This window comes from Lactuca saligna, chromosome 3 (assembly GCF_052625555.1).
Source record: "Lactuca saligna cultivar CGN05327 chromosome 3, ASM5262555v1, whole genome shotgun sequence".
In the NCBI taxonomy this organism is placed as follows: Eukaryota; Viridiplantae; Streptophyta; class Magnoliopsida; order Asterales; family Asteraceae; genus Lactuca; species Lactuca saligna.
The window spans coordinates 103630308-103650101 of NC_136419.1; the positions used below are offsets into that span (position 1 = coordinate 103630308).

General features: G+C 40.9%; 1 protein-coding gene across 1 annotated transcript; it reads right to left on the reverse strand.

The window, feature by feature from the left end:
- Positions 1-2473: 2473 nt before the first annotated feature.
- On the reverse strand, positions 2474-4002 carry LOC145037079 (B3 domain-containing protein REM17-like). The gene is made up of 5 exons (XM_078985648.1): positions 3839-4002; positions 3611-3688; positions 3219-3501; positions 3015-3136; positions 2474-2921 (listed from the first exon to the last, which is right to left on the reverse strand). Exons 2-5 carry the CDS (start codon positions 3677-3679, stop codon positions 2664-2666), a joined length of 732 nt encoding a protein of 243 aa, XP_078841774.1. The 5' UTR covers positions 3680-3688; positions 3839-4002; the 3' UTR covers positions 2474-2663.
- Between the last annotated feature and the right edge of the window lie 15792 nt (positions 4003-19794).

Consider the following 19794-nt stretch of genomic DNA (forward strand, 5'->3'; position numbering starts at 1 on the left):
AAAAAAAAAAAAAAACTTAAAAAAAACGTTCGACGATACAAACATGATATTTTTGATAAATTTATAAATAAAGATTTATTATAATAATAGTCGTTGAAGTTGTTTATATAAATATGAAAAAAAAAAAATCATAATATATTCTTATATTTTTTTGCCAAATTTTGTAATACATTATTTAATACAGTATGTCAATTTCTCGAGAAAATATTTATGATACGTTTTTAATGGATTTAATTGAAAAAATCGAAGTTTATTTCCATCTATTTATGTATCAAATTCTCTGATCACTAATTATAATGTTTAGTTATAATTTTGCAACCAAAGTTGTTGGTTTTTATCAAATATATATATTAATTCATATCATTTTTATTTTTATTTTTTATACAATAATAAATAAAAGTTGATCTAGATTCGTTAATTATTTATAACAAACTCATAAAAATATTAAAAAATCACTTTGAAGTTTAAAAAAATCTGTTTATTTAGATTTCAGTTTATTTTAGAAGCCTGCAGATGTTAAAAAAACAAATAGTTTTCTTTTTTCAAACTGCAGATGTTTAGTCCATCTAGTCTACTGCAGAGGTCGATAGATATGATCCGCAAACTGCAGACATTTTACCTTAGAAAAAACAAACAGCACCTTAGTATGTTGGAGGCTTTGGTGTTGTTTCAACATATGTTATATTGTTGATCTTTTTTTTTTTTTTTTTTTTTGTTGGTGAAGATCAAAGCCTCTTTATCTAATGTTAATGCTCTTATATTAATCTTTTACATGTGGATACATATGGATAATTGATGTAAAATATATAAATTACTTAATTTTTTATAAAATGACAAAAGTAGCTATATTTTATTAATAAAAAAAATCTATTTTTAAGCAATGAAATCGCAGGCCATCTGCTCTTGTCTGCGATTTAGCAGTCCAAAAGATATATAAACCATAAGAGAATTGATTTGCCTCATTTTCAACAAATCTCTCAATATTTGACAAACTTTGGTTCATTTATCTTGTTTGTACTTTGTAGGTAATCTTATGGTGACATGAAAATTTCTTTTGTCAAAAAAACTCACATTGATTTAAGTTTATTCAAATGTTGTAAAGTTTAAAAACCATTTTTCCTAAATGTGTCATTTTTTTCTCCTCGAAGGATGACGATTACGTGGAACTAGCACAAAACACATAACCTAAAGAGATTCCCCAACATCGTAACATCCTATTAGGTAACATGTAAAGGGTTTACAAGACCCAACATGCATATGAAGGATTTTTAGAAAGTTACATAGAGCAACATACACATTCTTCTATCAACATAAATAACCTACAAATAATGCACTACATGCTTAGTATTGTTTAATTGCTTTATACATTAGTTAAACTATAGTGCTTTATGGGGTAAAAGAACCCTAAACTTCTTTAAGTAGTTGGAATAATGAAGCAAAGTTTGGAACACCTTAGAATAAGTTAATGTAAGGTGTGTGTTGGTAAATTTCAAGAAAACAAAGTATATTGTTTTATGGGCATAAACCTCGCATTTTCAAGAAATATTTTCTAGAATAAGCTAATATAATATGTTAGAGCTTCATTATTTCTTTTATGGAATCTTCACATTTATTTTTAAAGCTTCATTATTTCTTTTATGGAATCTTTATATTTGCAGGAGGCAATGTCGAGGTTTATAGAACATTCACAATTTCCATTATTTCTTTTATGGAATCTTCATTAACAAGTTTTATATTTCTTTTATGGAATCTTCATCGAACAGTCTAAAGGTACACATTTACCAACAAGTTAGGGACAAATGACACCTTTTAACTCGTTCTTAAATATCTAATACATTAATAAGACAAAATTATATTATTATATAAAAATAAGGGAAAATGAATAAACTAGCCAAATTTCTTAATAACTTTTCACTTTTAGCCAAAATTTAGAATTTTGCTCAAAATAACCATCGAAATCATAGATAGTTAAAATGATATACTGTTTCGTCCATTACCTACGGTTTCAACTTTAGCATGTAAGGATTTTTTTTTTCATTTTTCACTACGAAACCTTAGATGAAAAAATGGTTTAATATTTCCACTGAGAAGTTTACTGTTTCTTAAAAAGTAGATTAAAAATTATCTACTACTTCCCAAACCATAGGAAACAGTAGATAATTTTTAATCTACTCTTTGGAAAACAGTAAACTTCTCAAAAGAAACAGTAGATCATTTTTTCATCTACGGTTTCGTAGTGAAAAAAAAAAACCTTATATGCTAAAGTCGAAACCGTAGGTAAATGGACGAAACATCAGATCATTTTAACCACCTACAATTTCGATGACAATTTTGAGCAAAATCCTAAATTTTGGCTAAAAAGTGAAAAGTCATTAACAAATTTGGCTAGATTATTAATTTTCCCTTTTATTTTATTAAAAAAAACTAATATGATACTCTAGTAGTATAACTTGTATCTAATTACTAATAAAAATGTTAGATAATAACCATGGATCATCAACCCAAGAAAACAATAGCATTACACTTTACAAGTGCTTGATAAACCAATTTAGATTTTAAAAGATCAGCTTTAATCATCATCCTACAATTCTACCTTAAACATTCATTAACAACAAATCAACAACATAATTAACCTCAACTACACACTCTTCTTGAGAATCTTTTTAGCAACCCCCAAATATCGTGACTTTCAACACTTTTTTCATCTCATTCATCAGCTCCAATACACAAACATCACCCACACCCAATTGATTATCTTCACGAAATTTCTTCCAATTAGGACCATATAATTTACCACAAGTCTTGTAATCCCTGCATTTAATTGGACCCCATTTTCTCCCATCTGATACCTCAAGAACACAATTGACACTCATCTCATCGTTACTCAACAAATATCTTTTCAAGAATCTTATTGGTACATACTGTAAAACAAAAAAACCCAAATCAAAAGAGAGAATGAAATGATCGTTAAAAATAGGAATCGAGATCCCAAATTTGGAATAGTTAATAATTACCAATCCCCATTCTCCAAGGTATGAAAGTTTCATTGTAACAGAGTAGAAGGGTTTGTCTGATTTGAAAGATTTAGCTGATTCAAGAGATCCTTTTTTTGACCTCTGTTCTTTATATGGCACATCTGTGTTCCAAAATGGAAAAGAATTGAGGGAAATTGATTGCGAAACTAAAGGGGTTTTTCAAATTGTTGGTTTGTAAATTACCTGAAGAACAAATTTGGTGTTTGACGCATCCATTTGGGGCATAGAAAACGACCTGAAAGATTGAATTTGGAGGAGGAGAGAGAAGCGAAAAGACAAGCAAATCGCCCATTTGAAGACGATTGTCTTTCATGAACTTGACCCATCCATCCATGAAGTAGTATTCGTCTTTGATTTTAAAGTATTTGACACTCCATTCAACAGCAGATTTGGTCTTGAGAACAACTGTTCCTCTCTTGTTGTTGTCCTTTTCCAAATACTTCTCGGCAAAAGCAGGAGGCAATGTCTGCAAATTACGATGAATATATGAAGATCCGCGTAATGACTATCCACAAAAATGGTGAGTGTGTGTGTGTGTGTGAGAGAGAGAGAGAGAGAGAGAGAGATGGATTCACAAGGTTGTCCTCGGAGTCGCTGGATAATATCTTGTAGAAGGAAGCTTCATCTGCATACTTGAAATTCATTTTCGATCACTGTAATGTAATAAAACAAGTTATTTACAACTGCAAGAGTCTCTGGTAAATGTGCTTTACGTGTTTCTAGGGTTTTTTTTTTTCAATTAAATCGATACGAATATTTAGTTAATGTTGGATAATTGAAATGTGCGGACATAATCAACTCACCTGAAGAAATAGAGGAGGCCGGCGGAGAGGAATCAGAGGGCTGCGGTGGCGGAGACTCTGGTTAAACCCGTGAGGGAGGAGTGGGGTGGGTTGTATTTGGGTTTTTGGAGGATGCTGGAAGGCTGTGCTCCCAAGTTTAGCAAAGGAAACAAAAGAAGGGAAAGAAAAAAAAAAAAAAAAAAAAAATCAGCAGAGAAAAAAAAATTGTTAAAGAAGCTATTATCATATTTAGGATTTTTTTTTTTTTTTTTTTTTTTTGTTGGACTTTTGTCTGATCATCATGTCACCATAGCGTGTTGGTTTTGCTTATATCATTTTTTTTTCCTTTTTTTTTTTCAATTTGTATTTAGCCAAATATTACATATGAGTTTGTATTTAGCTCAAACAATTTTTTTTTATTTGTTATTATTTTTTAAACAAAATTCCATTTTTATCCATTGACCAATGACAAAGGTACTTTAAAACCTAATAACTTAAAATGAAAAAAGGAAAAGACAAAGACAATAGTTGAAACTACCACTTCTTCTTGAGTGGCGAGACGTGTTAGCTATTAAGTTAATGACTCTTTTTTTTTTGTATTGTCCGTATCTGTTGTATTTAATGTATACATGTATCTTAAATGAAAGAAAAAGACCTAGTGTAAGTCTCTAGTCTGACACATCTAACAAAACAATACAACATGTTAATCTTTGAACCAATAAAAATTGTTAATTCATTCTTAACTCAACTAAGAAAAAACTGGATATTTTTAATGACATATTTGTTGCGAAACCAAAGAAATAAGATGTCATTACATAGAACTTCAAGGGCTAAATGCAAGAAATAGCATTGAATGTTTTTTTTTTTTTAATAATAGCTTTATACTTTCATATTTCTTATTATAACATGTACTTTAACTTAATTTTTATTAAGACATTTTACTTGATAAATATATTTATTATAAAAATAGATTACGTCTTGATTCGAACAATGATCACTTTGATACAACATATGTAACGTCCAGAATTTATCAGGTACGGTATTGCTTTTATTTAAGTTATAATTTTTAAAGAAATGGGGACTCTTATGCGTACCCTGGGCGTAAGGAGACCAAATGCAAAACCCTAAATTTTAGGGTTTGCACCCTATTTAAACAACTTATAATCTTCAAAACCCTTATCATCTCAGCCTCCATTATCCTCTCAGTGCCCAAATCGAACCCTAACCATCTTGTTTGTATTTTAGAACTTACTTTGAGCATTTTGGTGTTGTTTTGGTGATTTTGAAGAGAAAGAAGTTTAAAGGAGTATGGACTTGAATAGAGCTTGTATATCCTGGGGATTAGCACCATTTCTGACTTATTTGAGGTATCAAGCTTCAAACTTAACCATTGCATGCTTAGTTGTAGTGTTGGGGTGTTTTATGGATTATTTTGACTCCATTGTTGAGGTTTCTTGTGTCTTGGTAGTTCCAGACCATAAGAGTTGTCCTTTTGAGCTCTTGGAAGCATTTAGAGTCATAAAAATCAGACCTTGATGGTTAAGCCACAACCATGCAAGTGTTTGATGGTCACAAAGTTTGTTTAAGGACTTAAATCATGTTTTAACCTCTATATATGCATGCAAGGACATAAAGTTTGTAACTTTATGGATTAGGACGTCTTAAAGGACCTGGATCTATGTTTTGGACATTAGGACTTAATGGATTAAGTCACAAAAGGATTCTTAAGGAAGTTGGACAATAAGTTGGGCGTACACCATGGTACGTTGCGCATATTGGGTCAAGTTCCCGCTTCTAGTCAAGGCTAGTGTACGATGGACGTACGTGCCAGGTATGTTATGCGTATGCATATAGGGTAACAAATATGGGTTTTTGGGCCTAGAGTGTTGGGCCTCAGAGCCCACTATGGAGTAAGGCCTTTAGGCCTAGAACTGAGATTTATGGTATTGGGCCTTTTGGGCCATAATGGGCCATCAGAAATTATTAATTTTAGGCTCAGAGTATGTTGGGCTTACGATAAGTTTGAGAAATTGGGCTCAATTTAGAAAATTGGGCCTTTGGTGGGCCACTAGTGGGTTTTGGAAGACTATTTAGATTTGGGCCTTTTATGTTATGGTGTTGGGCCTTAGGCATTGGCCAAATTAGATCAGGGGTAAATTGGTTATTTTACCCTAAGAATGATTATTAATTTTTGATTAAGTGTTATTGTGGTAATGATAACTTGGGGAGTCATCGAAGCAGTCGCTAGAGATTTCTTACTATGAGATTCTGCATTCAGCTTTGCGAGGTGAGTTACTTTCCCGGTAGTCTTGGGTCTAAGGCACCACGGCCGACCCACTAGTAGGGGTTTGTAGTTAGATGATTGTCTTTGTGATAATTATCTGGTATGTCACTATATGTTATGATTTATGTGCTAGTATGCTATGGTAATATGTGATACTGGTAGGTAGGGGTGAAATAGACCCCGTATCCGGTTAACAATACCGAAGGGGTAGGTAAGGCACCCAGATATGCATAGCAGTATGATTATGTATGCTATTATATGGTAGCGGTAGGGGTGAAATAGTCCCCGTAACCGGTTGAAAGAGACCGAAGGGGTAGGCCAGCACCATGATATGTTAGGCGGTTACCGGTTGAAAGAGAACGAAGGGGTAAGCTAGTACTCGGATATGCTAGACAGTATGTTATTGTGTGGTATGTGGTATGATGGGGGAACTCACTAAGCTTCGTGCTTACTGTTACACCCCAAAACCAAGAACGGCGGAAACGTTCAGGGGTGGAGGACGTCATGTGAACTATCATAACAGTGTAAAGTAGTAAAAAAGCAACAACATCATCCATTGCATTAAAAGTAAAGTTTTAATACATGTGTGTTCTTTTATAGTAATAAGACACCAAAATATGTAATCAAAATAAAAGACGAGTCTTGTCTATGCTACGTCTTCTCAAACCTGGTCATCGTACCTGTCTACTGGTGACCTGAGAATACAAGTTATTTTGAAAGTGTAGATCAGCATAAAGCTAGTGAATTCATAAGTATTTAGGTGTCATTACTTTGTTTTGGAAAGCTATTATGAATGCCATGTAAATCTTTGAATGAAACATTTGATATAAGTGTGAAAAACCTAGAAAATCCCATATTTCCTACTAGTATAAAAGTAGTCTTTTACCAAGACCTGAATGTTTTGAAAGTAACAACGATGGTTTTTCCCCTGTATGATTACTATTAAAAATATATAGTCTACCTCATCGTTTATGTGAATGTATCACAAAATAAAAGTAATAGGGAGAATATAAACATTTAAGTATTATCCTTTGGTACTAGGATAAACACGACATAGTAAATGCCGAATAGTATTAACCGTAGACATTCGTAGATGTACATTTATCTCTGTTGCTAACAGCCGGGTTTAGGAATAGTTAGTCCCTTAAGTATACCGGTAATGGTATCAATCGTAGACATCCTTAGATGTGCATTTACCTCTATAGCTAATAGAGGTTATATGAATGGTTAATCCCGCAAAGTATCCTTTTGTACTAGGATAGACAGATCTAATCTACATGTATAATATGTAATAGTATCTCATCATATAGTATCTAGGTAAAAGTATCCATGTAAGTGTATCTTTTCATATAGCATTTAGTATAGACTCATGAATGAACTGACTTCGGTGTAATTCCTTGTAATAGGAATAATGTTTTGTATCCCCTAAACTATCCCTATAATAGTTTAATGGAATGTAATAGATGTCCAAGAAAGTTTATACACCCTTGCTACCCAAGAGTGTAGGAACTGAACGAAGATTGAATGCTCTCATATCAATACATATATATATATATATATATATATATATATATATATATATATATATATATATATATATATATATGAACATAAGTGTATAGATATTGTTTTGATCAAGAAGATGAAAGAGGTTTTGTAAAACATTTAAGAGTTTTGAACAATAAATAACAATGACTTGATGTCGTTTTATAAAACATTTCAAAAGTAATTCATTTGATAACAAAGTATTTTAAGACAGAAAACCATTTCATGTATCACATTTTGAAGTATGTGAAATCAGTTGGTTGAAAACACAGTTATAAATCACATGCGATTGAATCTATAACATGTTGTTTTCTACTTGTATCCCCCCCCCCCATTAAAGCATTTAAAATCATTTAAAACATTGATTAAGGGGTATGAACTCACCTGTAGTTGGTGGTTTGGATGAATGGATAAGGTAGGATGCTAGGTGTCAAGTGAGGACTTGGACACACTCAATGATCCTATTTAACATATAATAACGCATATATGTATCCAATTAGTCTTTAAACTACTAATTGACAAAGTTAAGACATCCTAAGACATGTAAAATACCTTATATAAGTGCTACAAGTCATAAAGATTGCATCTAAGTGTTGTAGGACCTTGCTATTGTGTTTGGGGTTCAAGGGTAAACTCCATTGGAGTTTACAATTTTGTGACCATATCCCCTATGGGTTTACGGTCGTAAACACATGGGTTTACAATAGTAAATTCATGTTCTTTTGACCATTTGTTGTTTTGAAGCTCTACTAGTCCTTTAGAAGCATTTCTACTTGATGGTTAAGCCTTTGGAAGAGATTAGGGCACCATTTCCCTCCTTTGAGGAGTTTACGGCCCTAAGACCATTTCCTTTTGGGTTTACTACCGTAAACCCATATGGATTATGGTATTTTGATGTTTTCAAGTCCTAAACATATAATGGAATGAGTCTAGACTAGTTTCCAAAGCTTGTGAAGGGACTAGGGTCACTTTGGCCCCTAAAAACCTTGATCTTGGTGATTCTTTGTGTTTTTCTTGATGTAATAAAGTGTAACAAGCTTTACAATACACTAGGGTAGGAGTACTTACTAGTTAGAAGCTTGAAAAGGTACCAAAAGGCCAAGAATACTAGTGTGTGTTCTTGGTGAAACTTGAAGATTCAACCTTTTGGAAAGATTTCATGGATAGAAGTGTGTTAATTCACCAGATTAAGTGATATACTAACTTGTAAGGGCTAGAAATACTTACTAGATGGTGATCTTGAAGAAAGTATTGGATGATACTTGAGAGATTTTGAGATTTGGATCTTGAAAGTTGGAAAAGTGATAAAAATAACTAAGTGTCACTTTTATCCACTTCCCTTTAGGGTTTACGATCGTAAACTCTAAACTTTTGATGTGTCGGGACTTTATTGTTGCACAATAAACCCTAGAGCATCCTCTCTCCCGATATCTCCTAAGTTGTTTAATCCTAAAATACTCAAACTTATTCCAAAAAGCTTGAAAGTTTCCAGAAACTGTTCTGACTTCTATTGAATGGAAATGTTGTACAGAATGGAAATTTTGGGTTGTCACATCATCCCCTCCTTAGAAGGAATTTCGTCCCGAAATTAGAATTTAAGAAAATAAGTAGTTACAATTAACTAATCAAAAAGATGAGGATATTTCAGTTTCATCTAATCCTCTCGTTCCCAAGTGAATTCCGGTCCTCGCTTGGCGTTCCAGTGAACCTTCACTATCGAGATACGGCTTTGCTTTGTTTGCTTGACCTCTCGCTCCATGATCTCTACTGGTTCTTCCATGAAGTTAAGGCTCTCGTTGATCTTGATCTCGTTGAGTGGGATAACAAGAGTCTCGTCGGATAGACACTTTTTCAAGTTCGAGACGTGGAAGGTAGAATGTATGTTACTGAGTTCGCGCGGTAGATTGAGTGTATAAGCTACGGGGCCGATTCGGGCAAGAATTTCGAAAGGCCCTATGTATCTTGGATTGAGATTTCCACGCTTTCCGAAGCGTATCAAGCCCTTCCAGGGTGAGACCTTCAGTAGGATGCGGTCGCCCACCTGGAATTCCAATGGTTTCCTTCGCTTGTCAGCGTAGCTTTTCTATCCGTCTCTAGAGGCTTTCAATCGCTCATGAATTTGAACGATATTCTCTGTCGTTTCCCGAATGATCTTCGGACCCGTGAGAGTGCTTTCGGGAACTCGTCCCTTAGCTAACTGGGTATCACCCACCTCATCCCAGCACAGAGGGGATCTGCACTTTCGGCCATAGAGGGCTTCGAAAGGACCTGCCTTTATGCTCGTGTGATAACTGTTATTGTTGGAAAATTCAACATGGGGTAAATGAGTATCCCAAGCTTTCCTAAAGTCGATCACACAAGCTCTCAACATATCTTCTAAGGTTTGGATAGTTCTCTCACTTTGCCCATCGGTCTGTGGGTGGTAGGCTGTACTCATGTCCAACCTAGTTCCTAGGGAACTTTGTAGCGATTGCCAGAACCTAGAAGTGAATCTACTATCTCTTTCGGAGATAATGGATATAGGAACACCGTGCATTCGTACAATCTCCCTAATGTAGGTTCTCGTAAGTTTCTCCATTTTGTCGATTTCTTTGATGGGTAGGAAGTGTGCAGACTTGGTCAATCTGTCGACGATGACCCATATGGTATCAAGTCCACCCATTGTCTTGGGCAACTTGGTTATGAAGTCCATAGTGATCCGCTCCCACTTCCATTCTGGTATCTCTGGTTGTTGTAGCAGACCGGAGGGTTTCTAGTATTCGACCTTGACCTTAGCACAAGTAAGGCATTTACTTACGAAGGTAGCAATATTTGCTTTCATGGTAGGCCACCGGTATAGCTTTCTAAGATCCAGATACATCTTATATGAACCTGGGTGGATGGAATAACGAGTGTTGTGTGTCTCGTTCGTGACCAAGTCTCTGAAGCCACCGTGTTTCGGTGTCCAGATCCGACCCATGAGGTATAGGACTCCTCCAAATTTTTATCCATCCCTCTCAGGGATTCACCTGCCACATTTTAAAGTTTCAAAGCGTCGAGCTGAGCCTCCTTAATTTGCGTGGACAAGTGTGAATGGGTAGTTAGAGTCAAAGATTTAACTCTATGACCAGAGTATTCCTTCCGACTTAGGGCGTCAGCTACTACATTGGCTTTACCCGGGTGATAACGAATTTCGCATTCGTAATCACTGAGTAGCTCGACCCACCGTCGTTGTATCATGTTGAGCTCCTTCTGGTCAAATATATGTTGTAGACTTTTGTGGTCTGTAAAGATCGTGCTTTTTGTACCATACAGGTAATGCTTCTAGATCTTCAGAGCAAACACAACTGCTCCTAGTTCAAGATCATGGGTGGTGTATTTAACCTCATGTGTCTTTAGTTGTCTCGAGGCATAGGCGATGACCTTACCTCGCTGCATCAGAACACATCCAAGTCCTTGGTTTGATGCATCGTAATAGACAACGAAATCTTCTATCCCTTCAGGGAGGGATAGTATTGGTGCGGTGCACAAGGCTCGCTTAAGCGTTTGGAATGCTCTCTCTTGTCTCTCTTCCCTGTCAAAGGCCACGCCTTTTTGGGTCAATGTCGTAAGAGGTTTCGCTATGCGGGAGAAGTTTTGAATGAACCTGCGCTAGTAGCCAGTGAGACCTAGAAATTGACGAATTTCTGTAGGTGTCTTCGGTGCTGACCATGTAACAGCCCGGATCCCCAGGTATCTTCATTTCATATATTTTTGACATTCTGTGAGGGGACTCGGCGAGTTGGAGGTCGAACTCGCCGAGTTGGGTCGCGGTTTTGGGCGGGGGTTCACGTCCGGACTCGGCGAGTCCTCGCTGTTTAATGAAACCCTAATTTCCCGGCCCTAAGCCCCATTTAAAGGACCTTATGGCCCTCATATGCGGCCACCTTGAACCCTAAGAGCCCCCATACGTCTGTGAGCCCTTGTGAGAGTGTTTGGAGGCTTTTTCTTCATTATTTTGTGGGATATTGCAAGGAAAGGAGGGAGAGGATCAAGCTTGAAGAGTTGGGGAGCTTGGATCTGTTGCTACTTCACCAAGGGAGTCTTCTTGAGGAGGATTGCAGCTCGAGGGTTCGAGCTCGAGTGATTTCAGGATTCACGATTAGCGACTTAGCGAGGCATACGAGGTGAGTCTTCTCACTATACTGTACCCGGAAGGGTTTTGACTGTGTGACCGGAAGGTCGAATATGATATGAGATATATGCCTTATGTGTGTTAAGTTATTTGTTATATGTGCCATGTATGATATGTTTGATTTGGGCCGGAAGGCAACATGATGTGGGCCGGAAGGCATGGTCATATGGACTATAAGGTTGATGTGGGTAGGACCGGAAGGTTTACCCAGTCGGGACGGAAGTCCCCTGAGACACAAGGACCGGAAGGTCAAGGCCTGGAAAGGCGTATGTGTGTATGTTGTATTTTGGGGAACTCACTAAGCTTTATGCTTACAGTTGTGTATTATGTGTTTCAGGTACTAGTGAGGACTGTGGGAAGGCGCCAGCGTGACCGTACACACACTCGGGGAAACTATTTTGTTATCTTTTGTTATGTAATCGGTTGTGACTACATTGTTACTTTGGAATCTAAACTTATTACCCATGTTTTGATGGTTGTAAAAATGAAAATTTTTGGTTGGAAATTTTATGACGTGTGGTATCAGAGCCTTGATTTGAGGGATTCGGGTACACCTTCGGGCATAACTGAACTCAAACCGGGGATTTGAGAAAATTTTAAAAATAATAATAATAATAATAAATAATAAATAATAAATTTTTGATAAGTGAGACGACCAAAGAAGAAAAAGTGTGTACGGTCAGCCAGCGCCCGAACGGTAAAGATCCCCAAATTACTCTTACAATATGTGTTATGAGACATGTTATGATATGATACGCATGCTAGTAGACTAGGTATACATATTAGGACTAGAGTGGCCTGATTTTGTGATGCCTTAGTCTAGGGAAACCTGTTTCTATGAGGTGCTCGAGAGCGAGTGGGTAACTAGTGTATGACAAGAATAGAGTGCTCAGGATCCGGGGTTTGGGGAGGAGGACTTGGGGTGAATACCGACACGGTGTAATTGGTAGTATTGGGCCCGTACTACCAAGGACACCGGGTCAGTGGGCAGCCCAAGTAAGAATCCCTGAGTATCGGAAACTGAGCGGGACTGCGTTATCGAGTGCGATTATGCCGGTAGAGTCTCTGATATTTTTATGTTGTATTTCAGAGACATCATGGTTGGACCACGACACAGACTTGGTACGAGTGGAGTGACTGACGAGGAGCTTCGTCAGATGATTCATGAGGAGGTAGCTGCAGCGATCTGGGCCGAGATCCCGGAGATGTTTGGGTTTATTAAGACCACGCTGATGGAGACGTTTGATGAGCGGTACGCCGCGTTGACTGAGGCTGCCGCCGTTGCAGCTACCGCAGCTGTGGCCGCTGCCAGACCACAGGGGGGTGACTCGTTGCTGTTCCGGGAGTTCAGCAACACGAAGCCACCAGAGTTTGACGGGACGTAGGATCCGATTGCTGCGATGAGATGGATTGCTGATATCGAGGGATGCTTCTATACTTGTTCATGTCCGGAGCATCTGAGGGTACGGTTCGCCTTGAACCAGCTCCGCCTGGGAGCAAAGGATTGGTGGAAGTTCGTGATGGCGAACTTCACTCTTGCGGAGGTTTCAGCCGTGACTTGGGAGAGATTCACTGCTATGTTCAGAGACGAGTATGTTCCCCCGGTGGAAAGGGAACGGTTGGTTCAGGAGTTTTTGACCCTCAAGCAGGGTAATGATTCGGTTACGGTGATCACGCGGAAGTTTCATGAGAGGGCGATGTTCTGCCCCGAGCAGGTGTCCACGGAGCAGGCTCGGATGAGCCGGTATTTGGGAGTGCTGAGGAGAGATATCCGGGAGTTCATATCGAACTCGTCATATCAGACTTTTGCGGAGCTTTAGGCGAATGCCAGGAAGCGTGAGATCGAGTTGGAGACCCAGGCCAGGGAGGAGGCTGAGTCTCAACGGGTGGATCGGCGGCCGGCTCAGTCTCAGCCGGCAGCTAAGCGGACCAAGTCCGCTGATTTGAGATCCGGAGGTCAGAAGAGCCGCACTTGTGGGAAGTGTGGCAAGGGTCACGAGGGGGCATGGAGATCGAGTGCTTGCTACAAGTGTGGCAAGGAGGGGCACATTGCGAGGGATTGCCCCAAGGGATTCATGGTTTGCTTCCATTGCAACTAGACTGGCCATCGGAAGGCCGAGTGCCCCCAGCTTCATCAGGGATCTTCGCCTGCTGCCAGGGTTCCTGAGGTTCGACCAGTGAAGACCGAGGCTCCGAAGGCTCGTGGGAGAGCTTTCCAGTTGACTGCGGAGGAGGTCCGCGCGGCGCCTGATGTCGTGGCCGGTATGTATTCTTTCATGTATTTACATTTATGCTGAGATATTATGCTTATATTACTATCTGCGTAGGTACTTTTCTTGTGAATCATGTGCCTGCTTTGGTATTATTCGACTCGGGTGCGAGTCGGTCCTTTGTTTCGTTGGCTTTTAGCCAGCACATCGATATCGATCGGGAGACGATGAGTCGTCCCCTACGAGTTGCTATAGCGGATGAGAGAGCGGTATACGCCACTGAGGTGATTCGAGGATGCGTGCTCGAGATTTTTGGGGTCGAGTTTCCTATAGACTTGGTCCCTATAGCTATGGGGGATGTTTACATTATCGTGGGCATGGGTTGGTTGAGCAAGTTTGGAGCAGTCATTGACTGCGAGAAACAGTTGGTGATGATTCGAGACCCTAGTGGGGGAGTGCTCATAGTTTATGGCGAGGGGACCCGGTGTGGGTCGACGTTTTATTCGGCGGCCAGGGCGAGGCAGAGTTTGCAGCAGGGCTGTGATGGATTCATAGCCTATGTGATGGATACTCGAGTGACCGCGGAGAGGCCCAATTTGATTGATGATGTTCCGGTCGTATGCGAGTTTTCGGATGTGTTCCCCGAAGAGTTACCAGGTGTGCCTCCGGACAGGCAAGTGGAGTTTCATATCGATTTGGTTCCGGGAGCAGCGCCCATCGCCAAGGCGCCTTATCGTCTCGCTTCGCCGGAAATGCAGGAATTATCCTCGCAGCTTCAGGAGCTGTTGGGAAAGGGATTCATTCGACCGAGTAGCTCGCCTTGGGGAGCGCCGATTTTGTTCGTCAAGAAAAAGGATGGTTCCCATCGGATGTGTATCGATTATCGGGAGTTGAACAAGTTGATGGTTAAGAACCGATATCCGTTACCTAGGATCGACGATCTGTTCGATCAGTTTCAAGGGGACTCTTGGTTTTCCAAGATTGACTTGAGGTTGGGATATCATCAGATGAGGGTTCGCGAGGAGGATATCCAAAAGACTGCTTTCAGGACTCGTTATGGGCACTATGAGTTTGTGGTGATGCCTTTTGGGCTCACCAATGCCCCGGCCGCGTTCATGGATCTCATGAACCGGGTGTGCCGACCGATGCTGGATCGGTCGGTGATCGTATTCATCGATGATATTTTAGTGTATTCGAGGACTAGGGACCAGCATGAGGAACATTTGTGGGAGATTCTTGGGGTTTTAAGATTGGAGAGATTGTATGCCAAGTTCTCCAAGTGTGATTTCTGGTTACGAGAGGTCCAGTTCCTCGGGTACCTTGTGAACCAGAAAGGGATATTGGTCGACCCGGCCAAGATTGAGGCGGTGATGAGGTGGGAGGTGCCGAGATCGCCCACCGAGATCAGGAGTTTTCTGGGTTTGGCTGGATATTACCGCAGATTTATCAAGGATTTTTCCAAGATCACTGTGCCACTTACTAGGATGACCCGGAAGGGTGTCACGTTTTCATGGGGACCGGAGCAGCAATCTTCATTTGAGACGCTTCGTCAGAAATTGTGCGAGGCTCCAGTGCTTGCACTCCCGGAAGGGATGGAGGATTTTGTGGTATACTGTGATGCCTCTATATCGGGTTTGGGGGCGGTACTTATGCAGAGGGGTCATGTGATAGCATACGCTTCGAGGCACTTGAAGCCTCATGAGTCAAGATATCCCACGCACGACCTGGAATTGGGGGCGGTGGTGTTTTCCCTCAAGATCTGGCGACACTATTTGTACGGGGTTCGGTGTACGATTTACACGGACCATAAGAGCTTGAAATAGTTGATGGATCAGCCAAATCTAAATATGCGACAGAGGAGGTGGTTGGATGTGGTGAAGGATTACGATTGTGAGATCATGTACCACCCCGACAAGGCTAATGTGGTAGCCGACGCATTGAGCCGTAGGGCGGATAGCGCCCCGATCCGAGACATTTGTATGAGATTGACGGTTTTGACCCCGATCCTGGATATTATTCGAGGGGCTCAGATGGAGGCTGTGAAGCCGGAACACCAGAAGAAAGAACGGGTTGTAAGTTAGGTATCAGGATTTGTTACGGATGGTCGAGGGCTTATGACTTTTCAGGGACGGATTTGGGTGCCGTTTGTGGGCGGTGCGCGCACTATTTTGATGGAGGAAGCACATCGATCAAAATTCTCGATTCATCCTGGTGCTACGAAAATGTATTTTGATCTCAAGAAGGAGTACTGGTGGCCATGTATGAAAAGGGATGTCGCTTGGTTCGTCGAGAGGTGCTTGACTTGTCGGCAGGTCAAGGCCGAGCACCAGCGACCGCACGGTAAGCTGCAACCGCTAGAGATTCCCGAATGGAAGTGGGAACAAATCTCTATGGATTTCATCACCAAGTTACCGCGAACGGCGAGAGGAGTCGATGCGATTTGGGTGATCATGGATCGGCTGACAAAGAGCGCTCATTTTCTAGCCATTAGCGAGAGCTCTTCTGCGGAGAAGTTGGCCGAGTTATATGTGAGGGAAGTAGTATCTTGACACGGGGTGCCGATCTCGATTATCTCGGACCGCAACGTGTGTTTCACTTCCAGGTTCTGGAAGAAATTCCATGAGGAGTTGGGTACTAGATTACATTTCAGTACGACAAATCATCCTCAGACTGACGGTCAGAGTGAGCGGACAATTCAGACACTCGAGGACATGCTTCGGGCATGTGTGTTGGACTTCGGAAGGAGCTGGGACACCTATCTACCTTTAGCAGAGTTCTCGTATAACAACAACCATCATTCGAGCATTAGTATGCCGCCCTTTGAGCTGTTGTATGGGCGGAGGTGTCGCACCCCCATCTGTTGGGGTGAGGTGGGACAGCAGGTTATGGGTAGCACGGAGATCGTGCTTCGGACGACCGAGCAAATTCAGATGGTCAGGAAAAGGTTGTTGACCGCTCAGAGCCGACAAAAGAGTTATGCAGACAGGCGACGGTCCGAGCTTGAGTTCCAAGTTGGTGATCTCGTACTCCTGAAGGTCTCTCCTTGGAAAGGAGTGATTCGGTTCAGGAAGATGGGCAAGTTGGGACCCCGATATATTGGTCCTTTCCGTGTGATCGCAAGGGTGGGCCGGGTGGCCTACCGTTTAGACTTGCCAGCAGAGTTGGGACAGATTCACGATACTTTCCATGTGTCGCAACTGACGAAATGTATAGCCGACGAATCGACGGTGGTTCCGTTAGGGGATATTCAGGTGGATGCAAGCCTGGATTATGCTGAAAGACCTGTAGCCATCAGAGATCGGAAGATCAAGGTTTTGAGAAACAAGGAGGTACCCTTGGTATTGGTTCAGTGGCAGCATTGGAAGGGATCAGAGATGACCTGGGAGCCGGAACGTGAGATGCGGGAGCAACATCCAGAGCTATTTGCCTAGCGGGACTTCGAGGGCGAAGTTTTATTCTAGTGGGGGAGAATTGTAACAGCCCGGATCCCCAGGTATCTTCATTTCATATATTTTTGACATTCTGTGAGGGGACTCGGCGAGTTGGAGGTCGAACTCGCCGAGTCGGGTCGCGGTTTTGGGCGGGGGTTCGCGTCCGGACTCGGTGAGTCCAAGGGATGGACTCGGCGAGTCCGTGCTGTTTAATGAAACCCTAATTTCCCGGCCCTAAGCCCTATTTAAAGGACCTTATGGCCCTCATATGCGGCCCCCTTGAACCCTAAGAGCCCCCATACGTCTGTGAGCCCTTGTGAGAGTGTTTGGAGGCTTTTTGTTCATTATTTTGTGGGATATTGCAAGGAAAGGAATGAGAGGATCAAGCTTGAAGAGTTGGGGAGCTTGGATCTGTTGCTACTTCACCAAGGGAGTCTTCTTGAGGAGGATTGCAGCTCGAGAGTTCGAGCTCGAGTGATTTCAGGATTCATGATTAGCGACTTAGCGAGGCATACGAGGTGAGTCTTCTCACTATACTGTACCCGGAAGGGTTTTGACTGTGTGACCGGAAGGTCGAATATGATATGAGATATATGCCTTATGTGTGTTAAGTTATTTGTTATATGTGCCATGTATGATATGTTTGATTTGGGCCGGAAGGCAACATGATATGGGCCGGAAGGCGTGGTCATATGGACTGTAAGGTTGACGTGGGTAGGACCGGAAGGTTTACCCAGTCGGGACGGAAGTCCCCTGAGACACAAGGACCGGAAGGTCAAGGCCTGGAAAGGCGTATGTGCGTATGTTGTATTTTGGGGAACTCACTAAGCTTTATGCTTACAGTTGTGTATTATGTGTTTCAGGTACTAGTGAGGACCGTGGGAAGGTGCCAGCGTGACCGTACACACACTCGAGGAAACTATTTTGTTATCTTTTGTTATGTAATCGGTTGTGATTACATTGTTACTTTGGAATCTAAACTTATTACCCATGTTTTGATGGTTGTAAAAATGAAAATTTTTGGTTTGAAATTTTATGACGTTACAGACCAGTTCTCAATGGCCTTGATTTTGGAATGGTCCACGTGTATTCCCTCTTCGCTAACAACTTGGCCCAAGAATTCAACTCTTCGAATCCAAAATTCGCACTTAGAGAACTTCGCATAGAGCTTCTCCAATCGTAATGTTTCCAAGACTCTGTGGAGATGTTGACTATGTTCCTCCTTACTTCGAGAGTAGATGAGTATGTCATCAATGAAGACGATGACGAACTGATCCAAGTAAGGACGACACACCCTATTCATCAGATCCATGAATATTGCGGGCGCGTTTGTTAATCCGATTGACATTACTACAAACTCGTAGTGTCCATAACGAGTTCTAAAGGCTATCTTGGGAACATCCTCTTCTAGCACTTGTAGTTGGTGATATCCAGATTGTAGATCTATCTTCGAGAAGTAGTTGGCTCCTTGAAGCTGATGAAATAAGTCGTCGATGCGGGGTAAGGGATAACAATTATGTATGGTAAGTTTGTTGAGTTCCCTATAGTCGATGCACATGCGAAACGATCCGTCTTTCTTCTTGACGAACAAGACCGGTGCTCCCCATGGTGAGAAGCTCAGCATAATGAATCCCTTCTTGAGAAGTTCGTTAAGCTGACTGGAAAGTTCCTGCATCTCTTTCGGTGCCAGACGGTAAGGAGATTTGGCGACGGGAGTAGCCCCTGGCACTAAGTCGATTCTGAACTCGACTTGGCGTTGTGGTGGTAATCCTGGGAGTTCCTCAGGAAAGATGTCAGGAAGGTCGCGTGCCTCTGGGATGTTCTGAATGTCTTTTACTTCTTGACTCGTATCGACGATGTGTGTGAGGAATGCATGATATTCCTTTCGTAAGAACTTCTGAGCTTGGATGCACGAAATGATGCGAAGGTTCGTACTAGGTTTGTCGCCATAGATAACTAAGGTTTCGTTGTTAGGGAGGTTAGGACAAATGTCTTTTTCAAAGCACATGATGTCTGCGCGAAGAAGACTCAACCAATCCATGCCGATAATAACGTCGAAACATTTAATTGGGACCGGCATGAGGTCTATCTTGAAAGTATGGCCATCTAAAGTTACGGTACAACCTACATATATGCAGTTAGTACTTTCCATTTTCCCATTTGCCATTTCTACCGTGAATGATTTATCTAATGCACGTGGTTTTTGTTTAAGTAGGTATGCAAATTTATGGCTTACAAAACTTTTCTCTGCTCCACTATCGAAAAGTATGCAAGCATATGAGTTATCAAGGAGAAACATACCAGTAACTATCGTAGGATCAGCTACGGCTTCCTCGTGGCCTATGGCCAGAACT